This window comes from Sinocyclocheilus grahami, unplaced genomic scaffold (assembly GCF_001515645.1).
Source record: "Sinocyclocheilus grahami isolate Dianchi unplaced genomic scaffold, SAMN03320097.WGS_v1.1 scaffold1675.1, whole genome shotgun sequence".
Taxonomy (NCBI): Eukaryota; Metazoa; Chordata; class Actinopteri; order Cypriniformes; family Cyprinidae; genus Sinocyclocheilus; species Sinocyclocheilus grahami.
In genome coordinates this window covers 73236-93001 of record NW_015506854.1, presented here as the reverse complement: position 1 = coordinate 93001, position 19766 = coordinate 73236, and the positions used below count along the sequence as shown (strand labels likewise).

The following is a 19766-nucleotide window of genomic DNA, read 5'->3' as shown; positions in this document are numbered from 1 at the left end:
TCACTCTGAAGTGCCCTTTGGAGGGCGATAAATCCGCACCGAGAATTTTTCATTCAAAATGGTGTAATTCAACAACAGTGTCATATTAAATATTTAGCAACATCTTACCTCACACTCTTTCACTGTAAACGTGTTGCGCAGGTGGATTTGATGAAGACCCCGGGCGGATATCGTCCTCTTTTGGAAGGCCAGACAAAGTAGTTTTGCTTTCAAAACGAAACACACAGCACCTTCACGACATGGCAGCAACAACAATACTACAGTGAGAATAAAAGTTATGCCTTCTTTCTTTGCGTGAACATTTGGGCAGCGTTATGCAAATCTTCCCACATAGTGACATAGACATGTGGGGGCGTGTTAGAACGAGGCATTGTAGGTAGGCGTGGTTGACTCTTAAACTTTATAAAGAATATATATTTGGATTTGAGACGTTAGTCTTTGCTACTTTACAGATCTTCTTTATGCACCAAGAGCTTGTAACACTCCAAAGAGAAAGGAAAAATTTAAATCGCATCATATGACCCCTTTAAATATCAAGCCTGTAATGTTTGTTTTCCTCCTGCTATCACAGCTCGTCTCATCCTCTGGACGCTCCTCTCTGCGGTCACGCCGCGGCCATGTTGAACAGACAGATGTTTGTGTCGGGCGGTTGTGACTCTCATCTGCGCTGCTATCCGAGTCTGTGGCTCTACGACCCGGTGCACGGCTGCTCAAAACGCGCACCTATGACAGAGGGAGTGGGATGGGCAGGTCACGTGATGCTGGTTTCGGGACAGCGATTGGTCGTGGCTGGGGGGTTGCAGTCAATGTGGGCGGGGTTTGAAGTCCAGCTGCAGTGCGAGTCGTACGATCCCGCTCGTGACTCCTGGACGTCTTTCCCCGTCCTGCCCCAACCGCACATCTCACCCGCGGCAGCTCTTGGCGGACAGCTGTACATTTTGGGAGGCTCTTTGGCTGATTCGGCCCGTGATACTCCATGGGTGCACCGTTACGATCCACAGGCAAAGTGCTAGGACAAACTGGGAGCAATGCTTTACAGCAACGCTTTACAGCTGCCTGAAGAGTCAAAGAGCTCAAACTAGAAACAAAAGTCATTTTTATGAATATGTATTAGTTTATTCAAATGAACCTAATTTAGGCTAACAATTAATAGTCACGAGGCAAGTAGAGCTGGACAAGAAACTGACTAGAGCTGCAGGAAAATGACAACATGTCAACACTGATTGGCTGATGTAAATGCAACTGCATCAGACACGCTTTAAACTCAGCTGTCATAGTGACAGAGAGTGTATATTTCATTATCTGTGAATTCAAAATGTCATTCATTTTCTATTTTTAGATTAGTTTCCTGCTCTTGTACCTCATATGTAAATACATGTACACTATATGCACCTTTTTTGTGTTATATTATGTAGCTTCTGCTGCTGTTGCAGAGTAAAAATGGTGAATGTGAACATGAATTTTAGTATTAAAAAGAAAACTTTTTATCTGGTTTGACCCCATGTCTAGTCATATGCATGCAGATCAGTGAAAAAAAGAGAGAAAGATTAAGGAGAACAAGGTAAACGAGAGAAAGAGGTTAAAGTAGCATTTAAATCAAATGCAAGCATGATTTGTAACTCCAGTGAATGCAATTTACTGTTATATAAGTTGACATTATATGAAGAGAGCAACAGTGCAATAATAACAGTGAAATAATGTGGACGTTCTCTGTGCTTATGATTTCCATAAATTAAGTGTTGAGTGTGTTGTTGCTGCTGTATTTTATTTGCATGTTTTTGTTACTCTGTGTGATAGCACTCATGAAGCAACAGATACTGTGCTAATGGTAACACAGAATATGTTCAAATTTTGTGAAAATGTTGTTTAGTTTGGGATGCAGAAACATGCTGATGGTCACTGACAATATCAAAGCTGAAAGAAAATGGAAAACACAAATGCAAATGTTGAGGTGGATTTTTCCTGTGAAGCCGCTGTGGAAATACAATACTTCATTACAGAACATGCAGAAAAACAGAAGGAAATACATGTGAATAAGGAAGAAAAATGAAAAGGGCTTTATTTTTAGAGTAATAAACAAATGAAGTGACGTGCTGAGTGACGGATGAGAGCAGATATAATAATCATATAGTTTGAAGCTGCAGACAGAAACATCAGACTCAGGACAGAAACACACTAAAGTAAGAATAACTCATCTTCATTCTTTAAATTAGACTTTGAGATATTAATATTGTCTTAATGTTTGCGTACAGTACATTTATGTTCCTGTTATGATACATGTTTTACACTCAAATGAATTACTGAATATTTAAAATCTGAGTTTATCTGTATTATTCTTCCTCAGAAATGGAGCAAACTCTATATTTAATTATTCTTATCATTGGTGAGTGTTTGTGGTTTTATTTATGGTTTATAGTTTCCTTAGGTTTGATCCTGTTATGAAAAGCATTAAAGCAAAGCCTCTCTTTCACAGCTCTCTGCTCTGTATCTGAATGTGTTCAGCGTCAGTATCACTTTATAAATGAGAGGAAGACCTGGACTGAAGCTCAGAGATACTGCAGAGAGAATTACACAGATCTGGCCACCGTTGACAACATGAACGACATGAACGAGCTGAACGAGAGTATGAATGGTGGAGGTGTTGAGTATATCTGGATTGGGCTGCAGAAGACGGGTCGTGATGAATGGCAGTGGTCTTCAGGTGAACCAGCGCTCTATCTGAACTGGGGATATAAACAACCTGATGGCAAAGATGAGTACGCTGGGATGAGAGATGGAGAATGGCATGATTTGGGATGTAGTGATAACCTGCATTTCATCTGCAACAACAGTGAGTGCAGCTATTTAAAACTAATTTATATAAATTCAAACAACCAGAAATGTATGTGTATATTTTAATGCACTACTAACTCCTATTTTAATTTGATTATGAATATAGAAGTGACTATACATTGGTCACACTTTAATTGTTAACACAATTTCTGTATAGACACAATATTTTCCAAATCAAGTATTCATAATGGATCAATAGAGAGAGCTTTAAAATCATCACAATGTTCTCCAGTGTTACTTCATGTTACATCTTTAAAACAATCCTGAAAATATTGTGAACATTCAATATATCACCAGCTGTAGAAGCAGCTCGAGTCTTTGAGTGACGTGTTTCTGATGTTTCCACCGCTGCTCCTGTTCACATCCAAACCATAAAGCAGCGTAAGAATAATGAACAAACTGATTCATGAATCTTTGTCCATTTGTTTTTCTTAAAGCGAACACAGGACTCGTCTTTTTTAATCAGGAGAAGAACTGGAGAGACGCTCAGAGTTACTGCAGACAGAATCACATTGATCTGGTCAGTGTGAGAAACCAGAATGAGAATCAACAGGTTAAGAAGATCATTAGTGCTAATAATAAATCTGGATCATATGTCTGGATCGGTCTGTTCAGAGACTCATGGCAGTGGTCAGATCAGAGTAACACTTCATTCAGATACTGGAAGTCTGGTGAACCTAATAATATTGGAGGTAATGAAGACTGTACAGCTGTTGAACAGAACGCTCAGAGACAATGGCATGACATCTCTTGCACCAACCACCAGTTTCCTTTTGTGTGTCATGAAGGTGAGTAGATCCTCACAAAACACACACAATCCATCCATCACCTCCTGGGCCCGTATTTATCAAGCCTCTGAGAATTACTCTCAAGAACGCTGCTAAGAATTGACTTAAGTATAAAAAAATTATTGGCTTAAAGCTGCGCTTAAAAGTTAGCATCTTAGTCGTAATTTAAGCTAAGTGTAGGACTAAATCTTAAGTCTCAGTCTTAGAGATGATTCTGTGCCACAAACGGGATTTTGGATGACGAAATACGCATGGACCAATCACTGAATAGATTTCCATATTTAAGAATATTCTCAGATAAATTCACACTGAATGGTTAAAATCCTAATAGGAGTTTACATTCAACACACATTTGACAATAAAGAATTTTCAAGAGAATACATTATGGTAAGGAAAAAAATCGTCATCTCAACCTTCAATTTAGGGTTGTGCCGGTAGACGATAGTATCGTGTATCGACGATAGTCAGAGATATCGCCTGTTGCTGATTTCTTTGATGACAGCAAGACGATTATTATTATTATCCGTCAAAAATATAGGCACCTATCTTTAGTGATGCAGTGCGTAGAGCTGCTTCAGAAACTGCTGAGTAGCCGTGATCAGCTCCGGTGGCTGTGTCGGAGCCGTAACGTGCCGCAGACGTGTGCAGTGTAAATAAGGGGTAAGAGATTTATTCATGATACAGTGTAGGTAGCTTCACTGATTATAACGGGAGTGTTTTTAAAGAACACATAATACTTGCACTAGACTGAAGTCAGTTATTCTTTGCTTGTTTTCTGTTTGAATAACTGAGGAAATGTAACCTCGTCATCAAACATTTCAAGAATATTCTTCTTCTCCTGAAAGATTTGCTCACGTCTCTGTCTCCTCAGCGCCATCACATGCCCCTACTGCAACTCCTAACCACTTGAGAGACCTCTCGAGCTGTCTTAAATAACTGGGAGAGTAAGAGCGATTCTTAGCTTTAAGAAATTTGATAACTTGCTTTTATACTTAAGTTTGAAAGTAGGAGTACATTTAATGAATTCTCAGCACTTAAGACTAAAATGGCACTTTGAGAAGCTCGATAAATACGGACCAAGATCTCTTAAAGTTCACGCTACACGTCTGACATGACAAACTCATCCACAGTGTTTGTTCTGCATGTTGTTTTTGATCAGTCTCTCTCTAGTTTCTGCTTGTGGTTTGTTTGGTTTCCAGATAAACTGATTGTGATCAGAGAGAATCTGACGTGGTCTGAGCATTTCCCCCCTTCTAATTTCAAACAATTAAGCTAATACAGCTAGCTAAACAATGACTGACAGGGGTGGGGTGGGTTGTAACACATCTTTAAAAAGTGTTACAAACATCCCCTTATATAAAACTATGATTTTTTTTTTCTTTTTACAATTTTACAGATTGCCTAGACAGTGGAACAGAAAAACACAGAGGTGTGCCTGCCAGTGTTTTAAAAAGGGTGTCTGATGAGGTCACAAATAACGGAAAGTCAGTCAGATCAGTTGCAAAGGAAGCATTCTGTCAAATCAACTCAGTTTATTTATATAGTGCTTTAAATGATGCCTCAAATCAGCTTACAGAGAAATATAGTTGTGAAAATGAAATCTTTATTTGGTAGATCCTTTTAAGCTTCATTAGAATATGTATATGCATAATTTAAATGTGTTATTATGTCCCCACACTCAAAAATATATTTTAGTAGTTTGCTCAGTTTACTTCAATAAAATAAGCTAACACAACACAAATCTTTAGTTTTGTTTACTCAGTTGTTATTTGCACAACATTTTATTACATTAAATGAAATTACATTTGTAAAATATTAAGTTAACAGACCATTTGTGTTGGGGCTACATGAATTATTTACGTTGCATTGACTGAAACTGGGCAGTGGATTTCTAGTTCCCATCATGGTTTGCATAGGGATAGATCAGGAGAGTAAATGTTGAAATTAAGTGCTGTTTGATGTTTTTTTTAGTAAAGGGAAAGACCTATTAAAGTTTGTTGTTCAGTTATGTTTGACATTTAAAAGAGTTTAGGTTATGTTGATTTTTGAGGTTACCATTATGCTGAAGTGTAGACCTTGTGGTTAGGCTATGGCTACATAATCTCAGCCTCAGACATCATGCTGGTTTAATGTCTGGTGCATATAGCACACTAAGTGGAAACATTGCAGGAGTTTTTGAAGTCATCGTCGGATTGATTAAATTATACAGGATTTCCGGGAGACGTGTGGTCTTTAACGTTCCACCTGGAAACAAAGATGCTGTGATTCCAAACCCCCTCACAGAAGAAGAAAGCCGTCGTCTTTACAGCTGTGACAACGAGTGCTTATCAGGATCAAATAAACACTGGATTTTCAAAAGTATGTGAAATATTAAAAGTTCAAGTCATAGAATCAATAAAATACACACAACCTCTTATTGTGGTGACATTTCCATGCCCCGAAACGTGACACTGAACAAAACAAACTGTGATTGGTTGTTTGACATGTCGGTCAAACGGCCTCATGGGCAGACCTTGGCCAATAAAAGCAGCCATGGATTCCAGACCTTCAGCCATCAGTTTGAAAGTCTGGCTACGTGAGACTAATGGCTACATGACCTCAGAAGATGTGTTGTCTATATGTAAGCATTTTCCAACTCAAAGCCAAAGGAAGTGTGGGTAAAATGTGCTCTATGCAGTCTCTGGGCCCACCAAGCCTGCACTCCAGGATTAATAAAATTGTCACCATTGATTATTGTCACCGTTCATTATTGTAACTAGCTTTACTATGGCTTGCCGGTCTCATCTATACATCGACTTCAGTTGGTTCAAAATGTGGCTGCCCGTTTGCTCACGGCCAGTCGCAAACGGGTTCATATTACACATTATCTTATGCACGCTGCACTGGTTACCGTTGCAGTACCGTATTGAGTTTACAATTTTGCTTTGTGTGTACAAAGCTGTAAATTGTCTTGCTCCTCAATATCTTTCAGAGTTGCTTACTGTTCACAATCCTGTCAAATCACTCAGATCTCAGACTACACATATGTTGTGGTTTCCCAGAACTAGACTAAAATGTATGGGAGATAGAGCCTTCTCTGTTTCGGGTCCCAAATTATGGAACACTCTGCCGCTATCTATCAGAACTGCTTCTACAGTGTCTGAATTTAAATGTCTGTTAAAAACACATCTTTTCTCCCGTGCTTTTAATGATAGGTGATTGGGTTGTTTTAAGCTTATATGGACTATACTGTTGTGTTTAAACCTATGCAGTACTAATGCAGCGATTAGGTCTGTGCATTTTTTAAATGCTGTAATTAGATTTATGCTTTATGTACAGCACTTTGGTCAACTAAAGTTGTTTTAAATGTGCTTTATAAATAAAATGAACATTGAACCATTGTGACTGATTGAGAATTCAGACATAGATACACAAAACATGAACACATGACTGTTTTTTCTTTTTTTTTTGGTAGACTTGCATGTTTTTCACAAATACATTGGAGTTGAGCGTTCACTGAAAATAAATGTTAAGCAAGTTTGTTCTAGTAGAGTAATTTACACACATGCTCACACTCGTGAGTTAAGACAGACAGTGGAGCTAAGTTATGTTCAGTCACAAAGAAAGACATTGTAATGGGTTCTTCTTTTGGATTGTTTCAGTAAACATGTTTTTGTAGCATATTGCATGGTGTGGCTTCTGTTTTTTATATCTTTTGACTAATTGTTACAACTTACCCCAGTGTGTGTTACATCATTGGGATAGATTGTAACAAAGGCACTCCATGCATTTGACATCAATTTATAAGGGGTGTGATATTCTTGCAGATGTTTCAGTGGGTGCGTTTTGTAGTACACAAATGTGGTTACTCGATATAAAAGTTTGAATACTCTAGCTTGAAAACTCTGTGAGTTACAGATGCGGAAGCAAAACGTTTTTCTGTCACGGTCCGAGTGGAGAGATGAGGCGAGGACTCAAGGATGCAGTAATCGGGCTCTTTATTAATAAAGAAAATGAACAAAACTAACAAAAGCTACCCCAAGGGGGGAAAAACCGGCAGAAAGGCCCAACAGGAACAGACAGAGCAAGCTTAAACAAGGCGCACACAGACACATTAGACCACATACAACAAATGACGAAACAGCACAGGACTGCAAACACAAGGAGAATAAGTAGGGAAGGTAACTAGGGAGACACAGGTGGAATAACTGGAACAATAATGAGGTAACAAGATGGGCGGGGTCAGATAATCTACAGGAGAAAGCACATGGCACCAAACAAACACAACACAAGCCATGTGCTTACACAAACACACAGTGTCCTCTGGTAGCCATCCTGGGCACACCAGCTGAAGACTGTGACAAAGGCTGGGCGATTTTTCAGATTTTGTAGATTAATTAGAATTTAATGTTTTGCCACGATTTTATTTTTTTTAAATCGAGGAACCGCGATTTTAAATAGAAATATTACCAAACATCAGAACTAGACACGTTGACAATATGTAAAGTATAGGTTAATTATTCATATTTCCCCATGAGCTGATTCGCTACAATATGTTTATGTAAAGCATAAAGTAGAAATATGTATGATAACAGTAAAGAGAAAAGAACTATCCAACCGCATGTCGGCGCACATGATTAAACGCTCACGTCACGTGTGACGCACTCCTATCACGAGGCGCCATTCACACAGAATGCGCTTTTGTTGATAAAGATGTGACGTGTGCAGAGGAATAGGAAAAACATGCGAGAAGATGGGAGTTGAACTTCTCTTAACTTGAGCGCCGCATTTTTTAAAAGTATGAGACACTGCAAGATTTGCGAGTGCAACAGTCAAACGCGTCCATGTTTACATACCAAAAACAATGGAAAAGCAGCACAATCGAATAAAAAAAAACTGTAAAGAACTACTACTGTATGTCTAATATTTCATGTTTGCATCATGGTGACAGGCTGAAAGCTGCTGTTCATTGTTTTTTACAGAACATTTAGGTTGTTAATAACTGTTGTTAATAGTCTACTGGTGTTATACTGTCAGAAGTCAGAAATAGCTTTATTACCAATTAGGTTTACACACAAGGAATTTGACTTGGTGACAGGAGCTTCCAGTGCAGTAGAAAGTATGGAAATAGTGCAAACTAGTGCAGCAGACATAGGAATTACACAGTAGAGATGGAGTATAACACTAATATAAAAAAAAACAGAAAATGAAATAATGCACTATATACAGAAGTAGAAATACAGGTGCATCTCAATAAATTAGAATGTCGTGGAAAAGTTCATTTATTAACCAAACACTTAAACTTCTTCAGTCTGTGTGCATAGAATTTATTTAATACACGAGTTTCACAATTTGAGTTGAATTACTGAAATAAATGAACTTTTCCACAACATTCTAATTTATTGAGATGCACCTGTATAGAGAAATGTAACTGTTTAAATTAATGTACAGATATATTTACAAGTGTGCAATTTACAAATGTACAATTTTTTTGGATTCTATGAATAAAATCAGTCATTTTTTTATTTGAATTACATTGACTGTTGATAATTTTTTAAAGCATTTTCATTGTAGCCTATTATTTCTTTTCCACCATAATTTGCAAATAAATTCTTTAAAAATCCTACAATGTGATTTTCTGGATTTTTTTTTTTCTCATTTTGTCTCTCATAGTTGAGGTATACCTATGATGAAAATTACAGACCTCTCTCATCTTTTTAAGTGGGAGAACTTGCACAATTGGTGGCTGACTAAATACTTTTTTTCCCCACTGTAACATGCATAAGACAAGTTTGTACAAGTTGTAGTTGTATGCATCTTTTCAGCAAATATATTTAACAAGTGATTTATTTAACATTTACATCATGTTGACAACTTCATGTGTGGTGCACTTGGGATATAATTTTCTTCAACTAGTTAATAAAGAAAAAGTTATTTGAATCATGTTGTAGTTACATTTATAAGTTTACTAGTTAAAAATCGTAAAAAAATCGAGAATCGGTCAAACGTTCTGAAAAAAAAATCGAGATTTAGTTTTTTTGCCAAATCGCCCAGCCCTAACTGTGACAGTTACAACCATACCCGATCTCCCCTATAAAATATCTACAATCCTTTTGTGCTAAACATAAAAGAAAGTGTTAACAAAAGCAGCTCAAATAAACTCCTGTATAATCAGCAATCTTGTCTCTTGACTGTTTCCCAACATCAGAATGATCGTTAAATTATAAAATCCATCTTTTCAATCATAATGCATGTTTCACAGTCGCTGCTGTTTCACAATAGAATGAAACTAGAGAGATGGAACAACTACAACGATAACATAGAAGAGACTGCATCAACAACAGACACCCGCATTGACAAGCGCTTGTGTGAGCGGGTTATGAGATAACCTCAACTTTAGATTGAAAGAGTACAAATACATTTTTATCAGTCTTAACTTCTGGAGAAAAAAACATCAGAGGCTGGACAAAGATGAAGCTTTCTAGAGTGCATGAGTCGACCGCCTGCGTTTGTGCACTCTATCAAATACAGTATACTTTGAAAGGATATGCATTTCAATCATGACAACTCTCTGAACATTTTAGCATGGTGATGGATATGACAATGTTAACGTATTTGGTCTTGGCGGAACAGATCTGCTATGCTGCTGCTGCTGTTGGTTATTGCTGTAGTAGTAGATTATTGCTGCTGCTGCAAGCAAGTACACAACAGACACCCGCATTGACAAGCGCTTGTGTGAGCGGGTTATGAGATAACCTCAACTTTAGATTGAAAGAGTACAAATACATTTTTATCAGTCTTAACTTCTGGAGAAAAAAACATCAGAGGCTGGACAAAGATGAAGCTTTCTAGAGTGCATGAGTCGACCGCCTGCGTTTGTGCACTCTATCAAATACAGTATACTTTGAAAGGATATGCATTTCAATCATGACAACTCTCTGAACATTTTAGCATGGTGATGGATATGACAATGTTAACGTATTTGGTCTTGGCGGAACAGATCTGCTATGCTGCTGCTGCTGTTGGTTATTGCTGTAGTTGTAGATTATTGCTGCTGCTGCAAGCAAGTACAGGAACTTGCTACTGCCAATGCATATGGTGATACGGTGCTGTGAGCTGTGAGCACAAATAGCATATAATATAACCCCCCAACAAAGCTGGAAGAAGAAAACAAAAAAATTAAATATGTATGCTGCTGCTATACAATAATATGCTTAAAATCATCCCTATAGGCAGAAGAAATATAAAAGGTAAATCATCCAGAACAAGGGGATCTATCGCCAAGACATATGTACTGCTGCTGCTCCGGAGAGCCGTGAGACTGTGTGTTTGCTATCTATGTGAGCCTGGGCTGGCTTTGCCGAATGGCTAGTTAACTATTGCTGTGTGTACCTGATCGGTTGACCAGATAGCTTAAACTAGGGACCTGAGATATGCATTTCAATCATGACAACTCTCTGAACATTTTAGCATGGTGATGGATATGACAATGTTAACGTATTTGGTCTTGGCGGAACAGATCTGCTATGCTGCTGCTGCTGTTGGTTATTGCTGTAGTAGTAGATTATTGCTGCTGCTGCAAGCAAGTACAGGAACTTGCTACTGCCAATGCATATGGTGATACGGTGCTGTGAGCTGTGAGCACAAATAGCATATAATATAACCCCCCAACAAAGCTGGAAGAAGAAAACAAAAAAATTAAATATGTATGCTGCTGCTATACAATAATATGCTTAAAATCATCCCTATAGGCAGAAGAAATATAAAAGGTAAATCATCCAGAACAAGGGGATCTATCGCCAAGACATATGTACTGCTGCTGCTCCGGAGAGCCGTGAGACTGTGTGTTTGCTATCTATGTGAGCCTGGGCTGGCTTTGCCGAATGGCTAGTTAACTATTGCTGTGTGTACCTGATCGGTTGACCAGATAGCTTAAACTAGGGACCTGAGTTAAATGTGTTTCTGGGCTAATGGAGCCCAGATAAATTAACGAGTAGCTTAACAATGTGAACCTGGGTGCTGTACCCTTTTAGGTTTATTTAACTAATGACCTAAATAACTATGTGTGTCTGAGCCAATAGCTCAAACTTACCTAGGTAGAAATGTGCACTATGTGTGTCATTAACAAATAGGAATCACACTGTAGGCTGATAGATTAAGTAACCCCCAGCAACCACCTGGCTCAGGCTCGGGTGGCCAGAGCAAATAGTTTTAAATTTTTTCTCATTCAAGAGTTGTATTTTTTTTCCATTAACATTCATTAATGTTACTGCAATGTAAATACTCACCTTTAACTTATTATTAAGCTAACAAAATATTTGGCGAAATAATAAATCACTGTGCACCCTGTAGTTGTGGTGTCATATGCCCAGGACTAATTCTGCATCAAAAATCAGCTGCTCATTTATTTTGATAATTTAAAATATTTATATTGCATATTAAGAACAAAAATGTTTGCATTGTATGAACACATCATTGCTAAAGGCATGGCTCGTACCAAAATGGTTTTGAGCAGGACACTTCAGTGACTACATTTAAATGCAGTTGTCTGCTTTTATATTAATTGTGTCCGAATTAAAATTTGCAACATAGAAATGCTGTGCATGCTGCTGCTGAGAAAAATCTCGGTGACTGAATGCCTATGCAAGCTGTTGCTACTGCACAAGAGACTGAACTGCTGAGAGATCAATAAATTAGGCATAAGTAGCTAGGCGAATGCCTATTTTACTCTAACACGGTGTCTACGCCAGATGCTAGCGGCACAACATTACAAAGTCAAAAGACCCGTTACGATAGGTAAAGCTGTCCGATACGGCCAACGCAACAAAACTGCTGCTACTGCTGCTATGATAATATTCACTAACATTTCAATACTGAGTTGAAGTAGATGCTGTTGCTGTTAATGATATTCACAATGTTGTAATAGGAATTTACTGTACGAGCTGTTGCGGTTGTAATGTTTAATCAGAATTTACGAAGCATAATCTACTGCTGCTGCACAAAATCTGCTATAAGCCCTGTTGAATAAGCAAAGTAATAAATGCCTATTCCACTTTAAATAGTTACATTTACCCTCCATGATTTATCACTAAACTTTCATGCAACTAAAGTGCTTTCTGCTGCCACTGCTATATTAGCAAAAATAATTTGACTTGCTATTTATGCTGCTGCTAATATTATTTCTAACCTTGCATCTGAATTTGCTATGTATGCTATAAAATTAGCTAACATTGCGATCTGAATAGCTATGCATACTGTCTGCTGCACAAAAGTACTTAGAATTGCTACTGCCCTTTTATAAATAACCCAAAACAACCAATTAATGCGTATTTCACTTTGAAGAGTTCTATAAACCCTGTTGAATTGAATAGTAAAGTAATAAAATGCCTATTTCACATAAAAAGTTCACTACCATCCAAGTGTTATCTTATCACTGAAATTCTATGCGACTAAATGTACTTTATGTTGCCGTTGCTATATAAGCAACAGTGATAATTGGATTGTCATGCAGACTGCTGCTACTATTTCTAACATTGCATCTGAATTTTGTTATGCGTCCTGCTGCTATTAAAATTCACTAAACTAGCAATCTGAATAGCTATGCATACTGCTGCACAAATGTACTTAGAATTGCTATAAGCATCTTTATTAACAAGCAAACGCAATCAAATAATGCCTATTTCGCTTTGAAGTGTTCACAAAATCTACTGTAAGCCCTGTTAAATAGCAAATAAACAAAATGCCTATTTCACTTAAGAGTTACTTGCCCCATGCATTATCACTGAAATTTATCGCAACTTAAGTACTTTCTGCTGCCACTGCTATATTAGCAACAATTTGACTTACTGCTGCTAATATTCTTTCTAACATTGCATATGAATTTGCTATGCATGCTGCTGCTATTAAATTTGCTACATGCGATCTGAATAACTATGCATACTGCTGCTACAGCTGCACAAAGGTAATTAGAAATTGCTATAAGCCCCTTTTAAATAAATAATATGCAAGTGATGGCTATTTGCTTAGGAGTTCACATACCATCCATTTTTAGTCACTGAAACTTCAGCAATTGTAAGGTGCTTTGGATAAAAGCGTCCACAGAATGAATAAATGTGAATGTAAACTATGGTCTACCTACTGCTGCTGCAACTAAATGCATGTTTTGCTATGCATACTGCTATGCATACTGCTATTAATAATTCGCTAATAACGCAATCTGATTCTATGGATACTGCCGCTATGCTCAAACGCAATCAAATAATGCCTATTTCGCTTTGAAGTGTTCACAAAATCTACTGTAAGCCCTGTTAAATAGCAAATAAACAAAATGCCTATTTCACTTAAGAGTTACTTACCCCATGCATCATCACTGAAATTTCAAGCAACTAAAGTACTTTCTGCTGCCGCTGCTATATTAGCAACAATTTGAATTCCTGCTGCTAATATTATTTCTAACATTACATATTAATTTAATATGCATGCTGCTGCTATTAAATTTGCTACATGCAATCTGAATAACTATGCATACTGCTGCTACAGCTGCACAAAGGTAATTAGAAATTGCTATAAGCCCCTTTTAAATAAATAATATGCAAGTGATGGCTATTTGCTTAGGAGTTCACATACCATCCATTTTTAGTCACTGAAACTTCAGCAATTGTAAGGTGCTTTGGATAAAAGCGTCCACAGAATGAATAAATGTGAATGTAAACTATGGTCTACCTACTGCTGCTGCAACTAAATGCATGTTTTGCTATGCATACTGCTATGCATACTGCTATTAATAATTCGCTAATAACGCAATCTGATTCTATGGATACTGCCGCTATGCTCCACGAAAGTACTAGAATTCCTGTAGCGCATCCATGCATTATCACTGAAATTTCATGCAACTAAAGTACTTTCTGCTGCCCCTGCTATATTAGCAATAATAATTGCTTGCTATGCAGACTGCTGCTAATATTATTTCTAACATTGCATCTGAATTTGCTATGCCATTCTGCTGCTACAGCTGCACAAAAGTACTTAGAATTACTAAGAGTCTTTATTAAACAATGAAACGCAAGTTAGAGTTACTTACATGTGTTATCACTGAAATTTCATGCAACCAGATACTTTCTGCTTCTGCAGCTATAAACAACAGAGATAATTTGACTTAATTTGCTATGCATACTGCTATTAACAACGCAATCTGAATTCAATGATACTGCTGCTACACTCCATGAACGTAATATAATAGCTGTAAGCCCGACTGAATACACAAATAGTAAATCCCAGTTTAAGGATACAACAGCTGCTAGAACTGCTATAATCCTATACCGAGAGGGAAGATGGTGATGGTCAAACAAACTAAAATAAGGTAAAAGTAAAATGAAAAGGTCCTAATAGCTGTAGGAAACTAAAAGGAAAAATAAATAAATTTATTTAATTAAATCTCAGATTGAAAGTGTTCCATAAAATCCATTCTTTATGCCTCTTTCTATGCTGAGTTAAACTTTAACCCTTTCCTATACCAACTGTATGTGTGTGTGTGTGTGTGTATGTTTATGTTAGACCGGCTTAATGTGTTTATGTGGTATGTTAGACTAGTTTAAGTGTTTATGTAGTTAATAAAACCTTACTTGTATCACACTTGACGTGTTCATTGTTTACTCATAACCGGAGTCAATAATCATGCAGATTTACGTTACAAGCTTATAGAATTGTACAGTAAGAAAGTTATTTCCCTTAACCAGGAAATTAACGTCTTAGAATTGACAAGACAGTTGACCCTGAGTGGTCAGCTAAATATCTACAGTGGATCTAAAATATTAATAATTAATCATAACTAGTTATGGTTAATTATTCATATTTCCTGTTGTGAGCTAAATTCGCTACAGTACATTCAAGCTAAAGAAAGGTAAATTAATTAAAATAAAATCAAAGAGAGGCAGAATGAAGTCAAAATAAAAATAATAAAAAATAAAACCAAAGTATTTGAGGAGGGGCCAACCTAACTGAATCCAAAGAGAAGGTGATAACATAAACAGGAAGTGAAACGAGGAGTGAGGGGAGAGAGAGAGAGAGAGAGAGAGATAGATAGATTGTTTTTAAAGTGGTTTTAAAGTTACAATTTACACACACCTATCTAAGTGTTAGTCAGATGCTAACAGCTAGCAGTTGAGGTAGTTGGGCAGTTGGATCTTAGCTTAGCCTGTATGGCTGCTAAATAGTTATACAAAGGTCTGTGACGTGTGTGCTGTTATCAGATTGAACCGGAAAAGCCTGCTCGCCCCTCCCGGGATCAGACATTGCTAAGAGACCGATGCAAGCTTACAGCACACGCAAATGGAGCACATGGCAAAGAGAATGGCTGAAAAGGAGAGAAAAGCATGCCATTTCTGAATTTCTGCTCGTTTTGCCAGAAATACAACAGGCATATTCATTCATAAAGCTGAACGGCAAATTTGGCACATTCGGAATAACAAATAAAAAATAGAACTGTATATTTAAACTAAAATTATTATAGACTATATGGTTTTTGTCATCTTCTGATTGGTCAACTTCAGATGGATCACCAAATCGTCTTGTTCAACGGCACAAACGCCATGAATTTAAACCGACAGCATCTGATTTTTTTTTTACATGTTTGAAAATTATCAGGAGGACTGGAGGTGCTCATAACGTCTCGGATCGGCCCATAATTCTTCTCACACGGTACGAGCCGCGACCATGGGAACATCTGCGATTTTCTTCCGAGAGAAAAAAATCGCCTGCGAGCTCGTATGACAGCAAAAATCGCACTGTGTACGCCCGCCTTAACAAACAAACAAACAATCATTCATACAAGGGAAAGGGCAAATGAGACTTGATGGATGAAACCATCAGGAAAACCAGAGAATGAAGCTATGAGAAGAGTCGGTTAACCACCTGAATAAAACCATCAGCACCGTTTTAGAACAGGGTCTACAGCTTATACTAAACCTCTGTTTCGTTTAGTTAAATGTACGATACTTGCATTGCCTTGGCCTGGAACAAGCGTACGGATGCAGTCTCGGATGAAAGTATTGATGATGATTTGGAGGTTCAGTGGTGTAGGAGTCGCTATCACCTTCTTCCGGGTTTGAAGAGTAATGAACCCCAAATATGTTCTGGCTCGATGGTGATTGGGAGTTTCTTCCCAGTGGAAAATGAAAAAGAGCTAAGAGAGACATCAGCTGAGATCCTAGGATCTTTGGTGAATGGAAAGTCAAGGCCCTAGGCCTGGCTCAGACGTAAGGTACAGAAGACTTCTAGCTCACATCCTCATCTTCTCAGAATCTAACAGAACCGCAGACTGACTGGCTATGTGTTGGAGCCCACCTGGCATGTCCGCACCGGCTCAGGCTCTCTACATGGGCCGCAATCAGAAGGTTTTAGCAGAAGACTTAGCAGAAGAAAAAACAACAACATGGCGGAACTGTGTGTGAGCCTTTTAAGGTCTGAGAAGATTCACACCTCTCAGGATGGATTTTATGACCCTTTGTGTGAGAGCATGGTAATTTGCATATGGAACTCGAATCAAAATTACTAAAGATTCTTAGAACACTAATATATTGCCTATGTACCCACATATAATATAAACGCTCATTAGATCATCAGAAGACAAATTCAAAAAGACTAAACATGGTATCGGTGGGGCTATATTAATTAGTGATCTATCATAACACACACAAAACAGTATACAATTCAAAAGACAATATACAAGAACAGTAATGGTATACACATTGTCCTGAGGAGATAGGTTTTCCTATGAATTAATTATAGAAGACTCCATTTTTATGGGCATTGTGTGTCTTTCCTAAGGGTAAATGAATTGTGAGTTGTGCTCTGCCCGCATTCCTTTGGGCAATAAAACCAGTGATATCAGCGTTGGTTGAAATGGAACCAGAGGCCTGTTCTGCCTTTCTGAGGTGTTAGATGCATTTCGGGGGAAAGGTCCATAGACCCTCATGGTTGGTTTGTTGACTGAGGGGTGTTACAGAGTATTTGTTAAATATAACAAAAAATGTGTGTGTCTGATTGGTCCAGACCCTACATTTTTATTTTCTTTAAATAAAAAAGCCATTATCTTATTCAAAAAATTGCTTTGGTCTCCTCCAAAGTTCAAGCATGATTACGGCTTTGTGATTCTCTACACCAGGGGTGTGCAAACTTGGTCCTGGAGGACCTGTGTTCTGTAGAGTTTAGCTCCAACTCTAATTAAGCACAGCTGAACCAGCTAATTAAGGTTTTACTGAGCATACTTGAAACTTCCAGGCAGGTGTGTTGAGGCTAGTGATGCAAAGTCCGATTCATTTCCGCGAACCTGTTCTTTTCGCTCATTGAACCAGTTCAAAAAGCTGATTCATCTGTTCCTGGCGTTATCAAGCATTATGTCACTACTCATTTCTTTTAAAACAACTCAGTGACATGCTGTATCAATGAAACATTCAAATAAAGTAATTTGTGTCAACACATATTGAAACATTCAAATACAAAGTTATTTGTGTAAACGCATATTGCGGATTGTTGCAATTTAATTCACTTTAGTTAATGGTGTTTGTGGTCACAGTTTCATTTGCGGATCCTTTATGTCAGATACGACTGACCAGTATTGACTAGCCTTGGATAAAATTCCTAAATGTTTCGCACATACAGCACACACTACAGACACTGATGCACAAATGTGGATATGTTCTACATATCTAAATTATAAAGAAAGAATGAACCAGTCTTATAAACTCATTGATTTCACTTAACTTAAAATATCATCTGCATGCACGATAAACTATAGTAATATTTATTTACATCTCTCGACAGAAAGGTTTTTGCAGGTTTAAGTAAAATGTTATTTAATTTTATTTATTAACAGTATTTATTTTATTTTAACAGTAGTCATATTTGAGTATGTGCCTCAGGCTTGCACAGTATCATCGACTCACTCACATCAGAATCCTTGGTAATCCTCTGCAAACTTTGACAGTTAGTTGAACTGGCTCATTCGGATCTTTTTGAGTTGAACGTGCTATTTTGGCTGTGCGTCTTTCGTCATCACCCCGGAACTGAAGTTCGATTCAGTTTGATTTTGTGAACCGGCTCGACTGGTTACTTCCTGAGAACTGGCTCAAAAGAACGATTTGTTCAAGAACTGAACATCACTAGTTAAGGCAAGTGGAGCTAAACTCCGCAGGACACCGGCCCTCCAGGATAGAGTTTGGAGACCCGTGCTCTGGTTCCCGCAGTGTAGATCTCTGATCCACTGCAATTGTGGATGAAAAATGTTGCACATAAAATAAAGAAACTACAGTAACAACATATTCAAGAGATAGTGATTTTGGGTTTTCATAATAAAAAAAGATTACCTTTAAGAATAAAACTGTGGGTCACATTAGTAGGGTTAAAAATATAAGAACTTAAATCAACACAAAATGTATTGGTTATACTACAATCACAAAATAAATGGGCAGCACAAGACCACAAATTAGCAAATTTAATCAATGTCAAGATATTTGCAAGTAAATTCATTAAACCTGTCGCTCCTATCTTTTAAGGACCTACTCAGTGAGTATGCAGTTTCAGACGCAGCCTCAGTCATCATTGGTGTGCAATGAATCTTGGGATATGCTGAACTGAGAAGGGTCTACTCATTCTTTCCTTCACAGCCCGAATAAAGAAATACTCATTTGAAATAGGAAAGCCTTCATTACGCTGCTGTGACGCATTCTGTCTTTGAATGAAGCCTTTAAAGGATGCAGCATCTGAATTGGGAAGCAGTTTATGTGTCCTTAATCTCTCTGAATTATGATTTAAACCATGTTGGATTTTATAATTTAGTGATCATTCTGATGTTGGGAAACAGTCAAGAGACGAGCTTGCAGGTTGTTCAGGAGTTTATTTGAGCTGCTGTTGTTGACATGTTATTTTATGTTTAGCACAAAATGATTGTAGAAATTTTACACCCAACCTTCACTCCTTAAAGAATAAACAATATTTAATTTAGCAGAGGCACATAATGTTGGTTCCCACTGATTCACATTCAAACAGTCATTTCTAATCAGACATGATTGATTTATGAAACTCAATATAAGAGAGAAAACAGCTGCAACAACATAGCAAGATCCATAAAACACGAATAAGGAATTTAGAAAACTCATATCATACTTTTCA

General features: G+C 37.6%; 2 protein-coding genes across 2 annotated transcripts in view; both read left to right on the top strand.

Annotated features, from left to right (window-relative positions):
- The first annotated feature begins 236 nt into the window (after positions 1-236).
- Positions 237-1025, top strand: LOC107571971 (kelch-like protein 33). The gene is made up of 2 exons (XM_016258372.1): positions 237-262; positions 572-1025. Exons 1-2 carry the CDS (start codon positions 240-242, stop codon positions 1011-1013), a joined length of 465 nt encoding a protein of 154 aa, XP_016113858.1. The 5' UTR covers positions 237-239; the 3' UTR covers positions 1014-1025.
- A 1321-nt stretch (positions 1026-2346) lies between these two features.
- The window catches only part of LOC107571972 (macrophage mannose receptor 1-like), a 40884-nt gene continuing 23464 nt past the window's right edge, over positions 2347-19766 (top strand). The window contains exons 1-2 of the mRNA XM_016258373.1: positions 2347-2383; positions 2474-2830. Coding sequence (XP_016113859.1) covers positions 2347-2383; positions 2474-2830 — 394 coding nt within the window. The remainder of the gene's footprint in view (positions 2384-2473; positions 2831-19766) is intronic.

What these genes read in the sequence shown, in the direction of transcription:
- LOC107571971 (XM_016258372.1), top strand. Translation starts at nt 240, where the DNA reads ATGGCAGCAACAACAATACTACA. An exon ending in GCAGCAACAACAATACTACA is followed by an intron (nt 263 to 571) that starts GTGAGAATAAAA and finishes CTGCTATCACAG; the next exon opens with CTCGTCTCATCCTCTGGACG.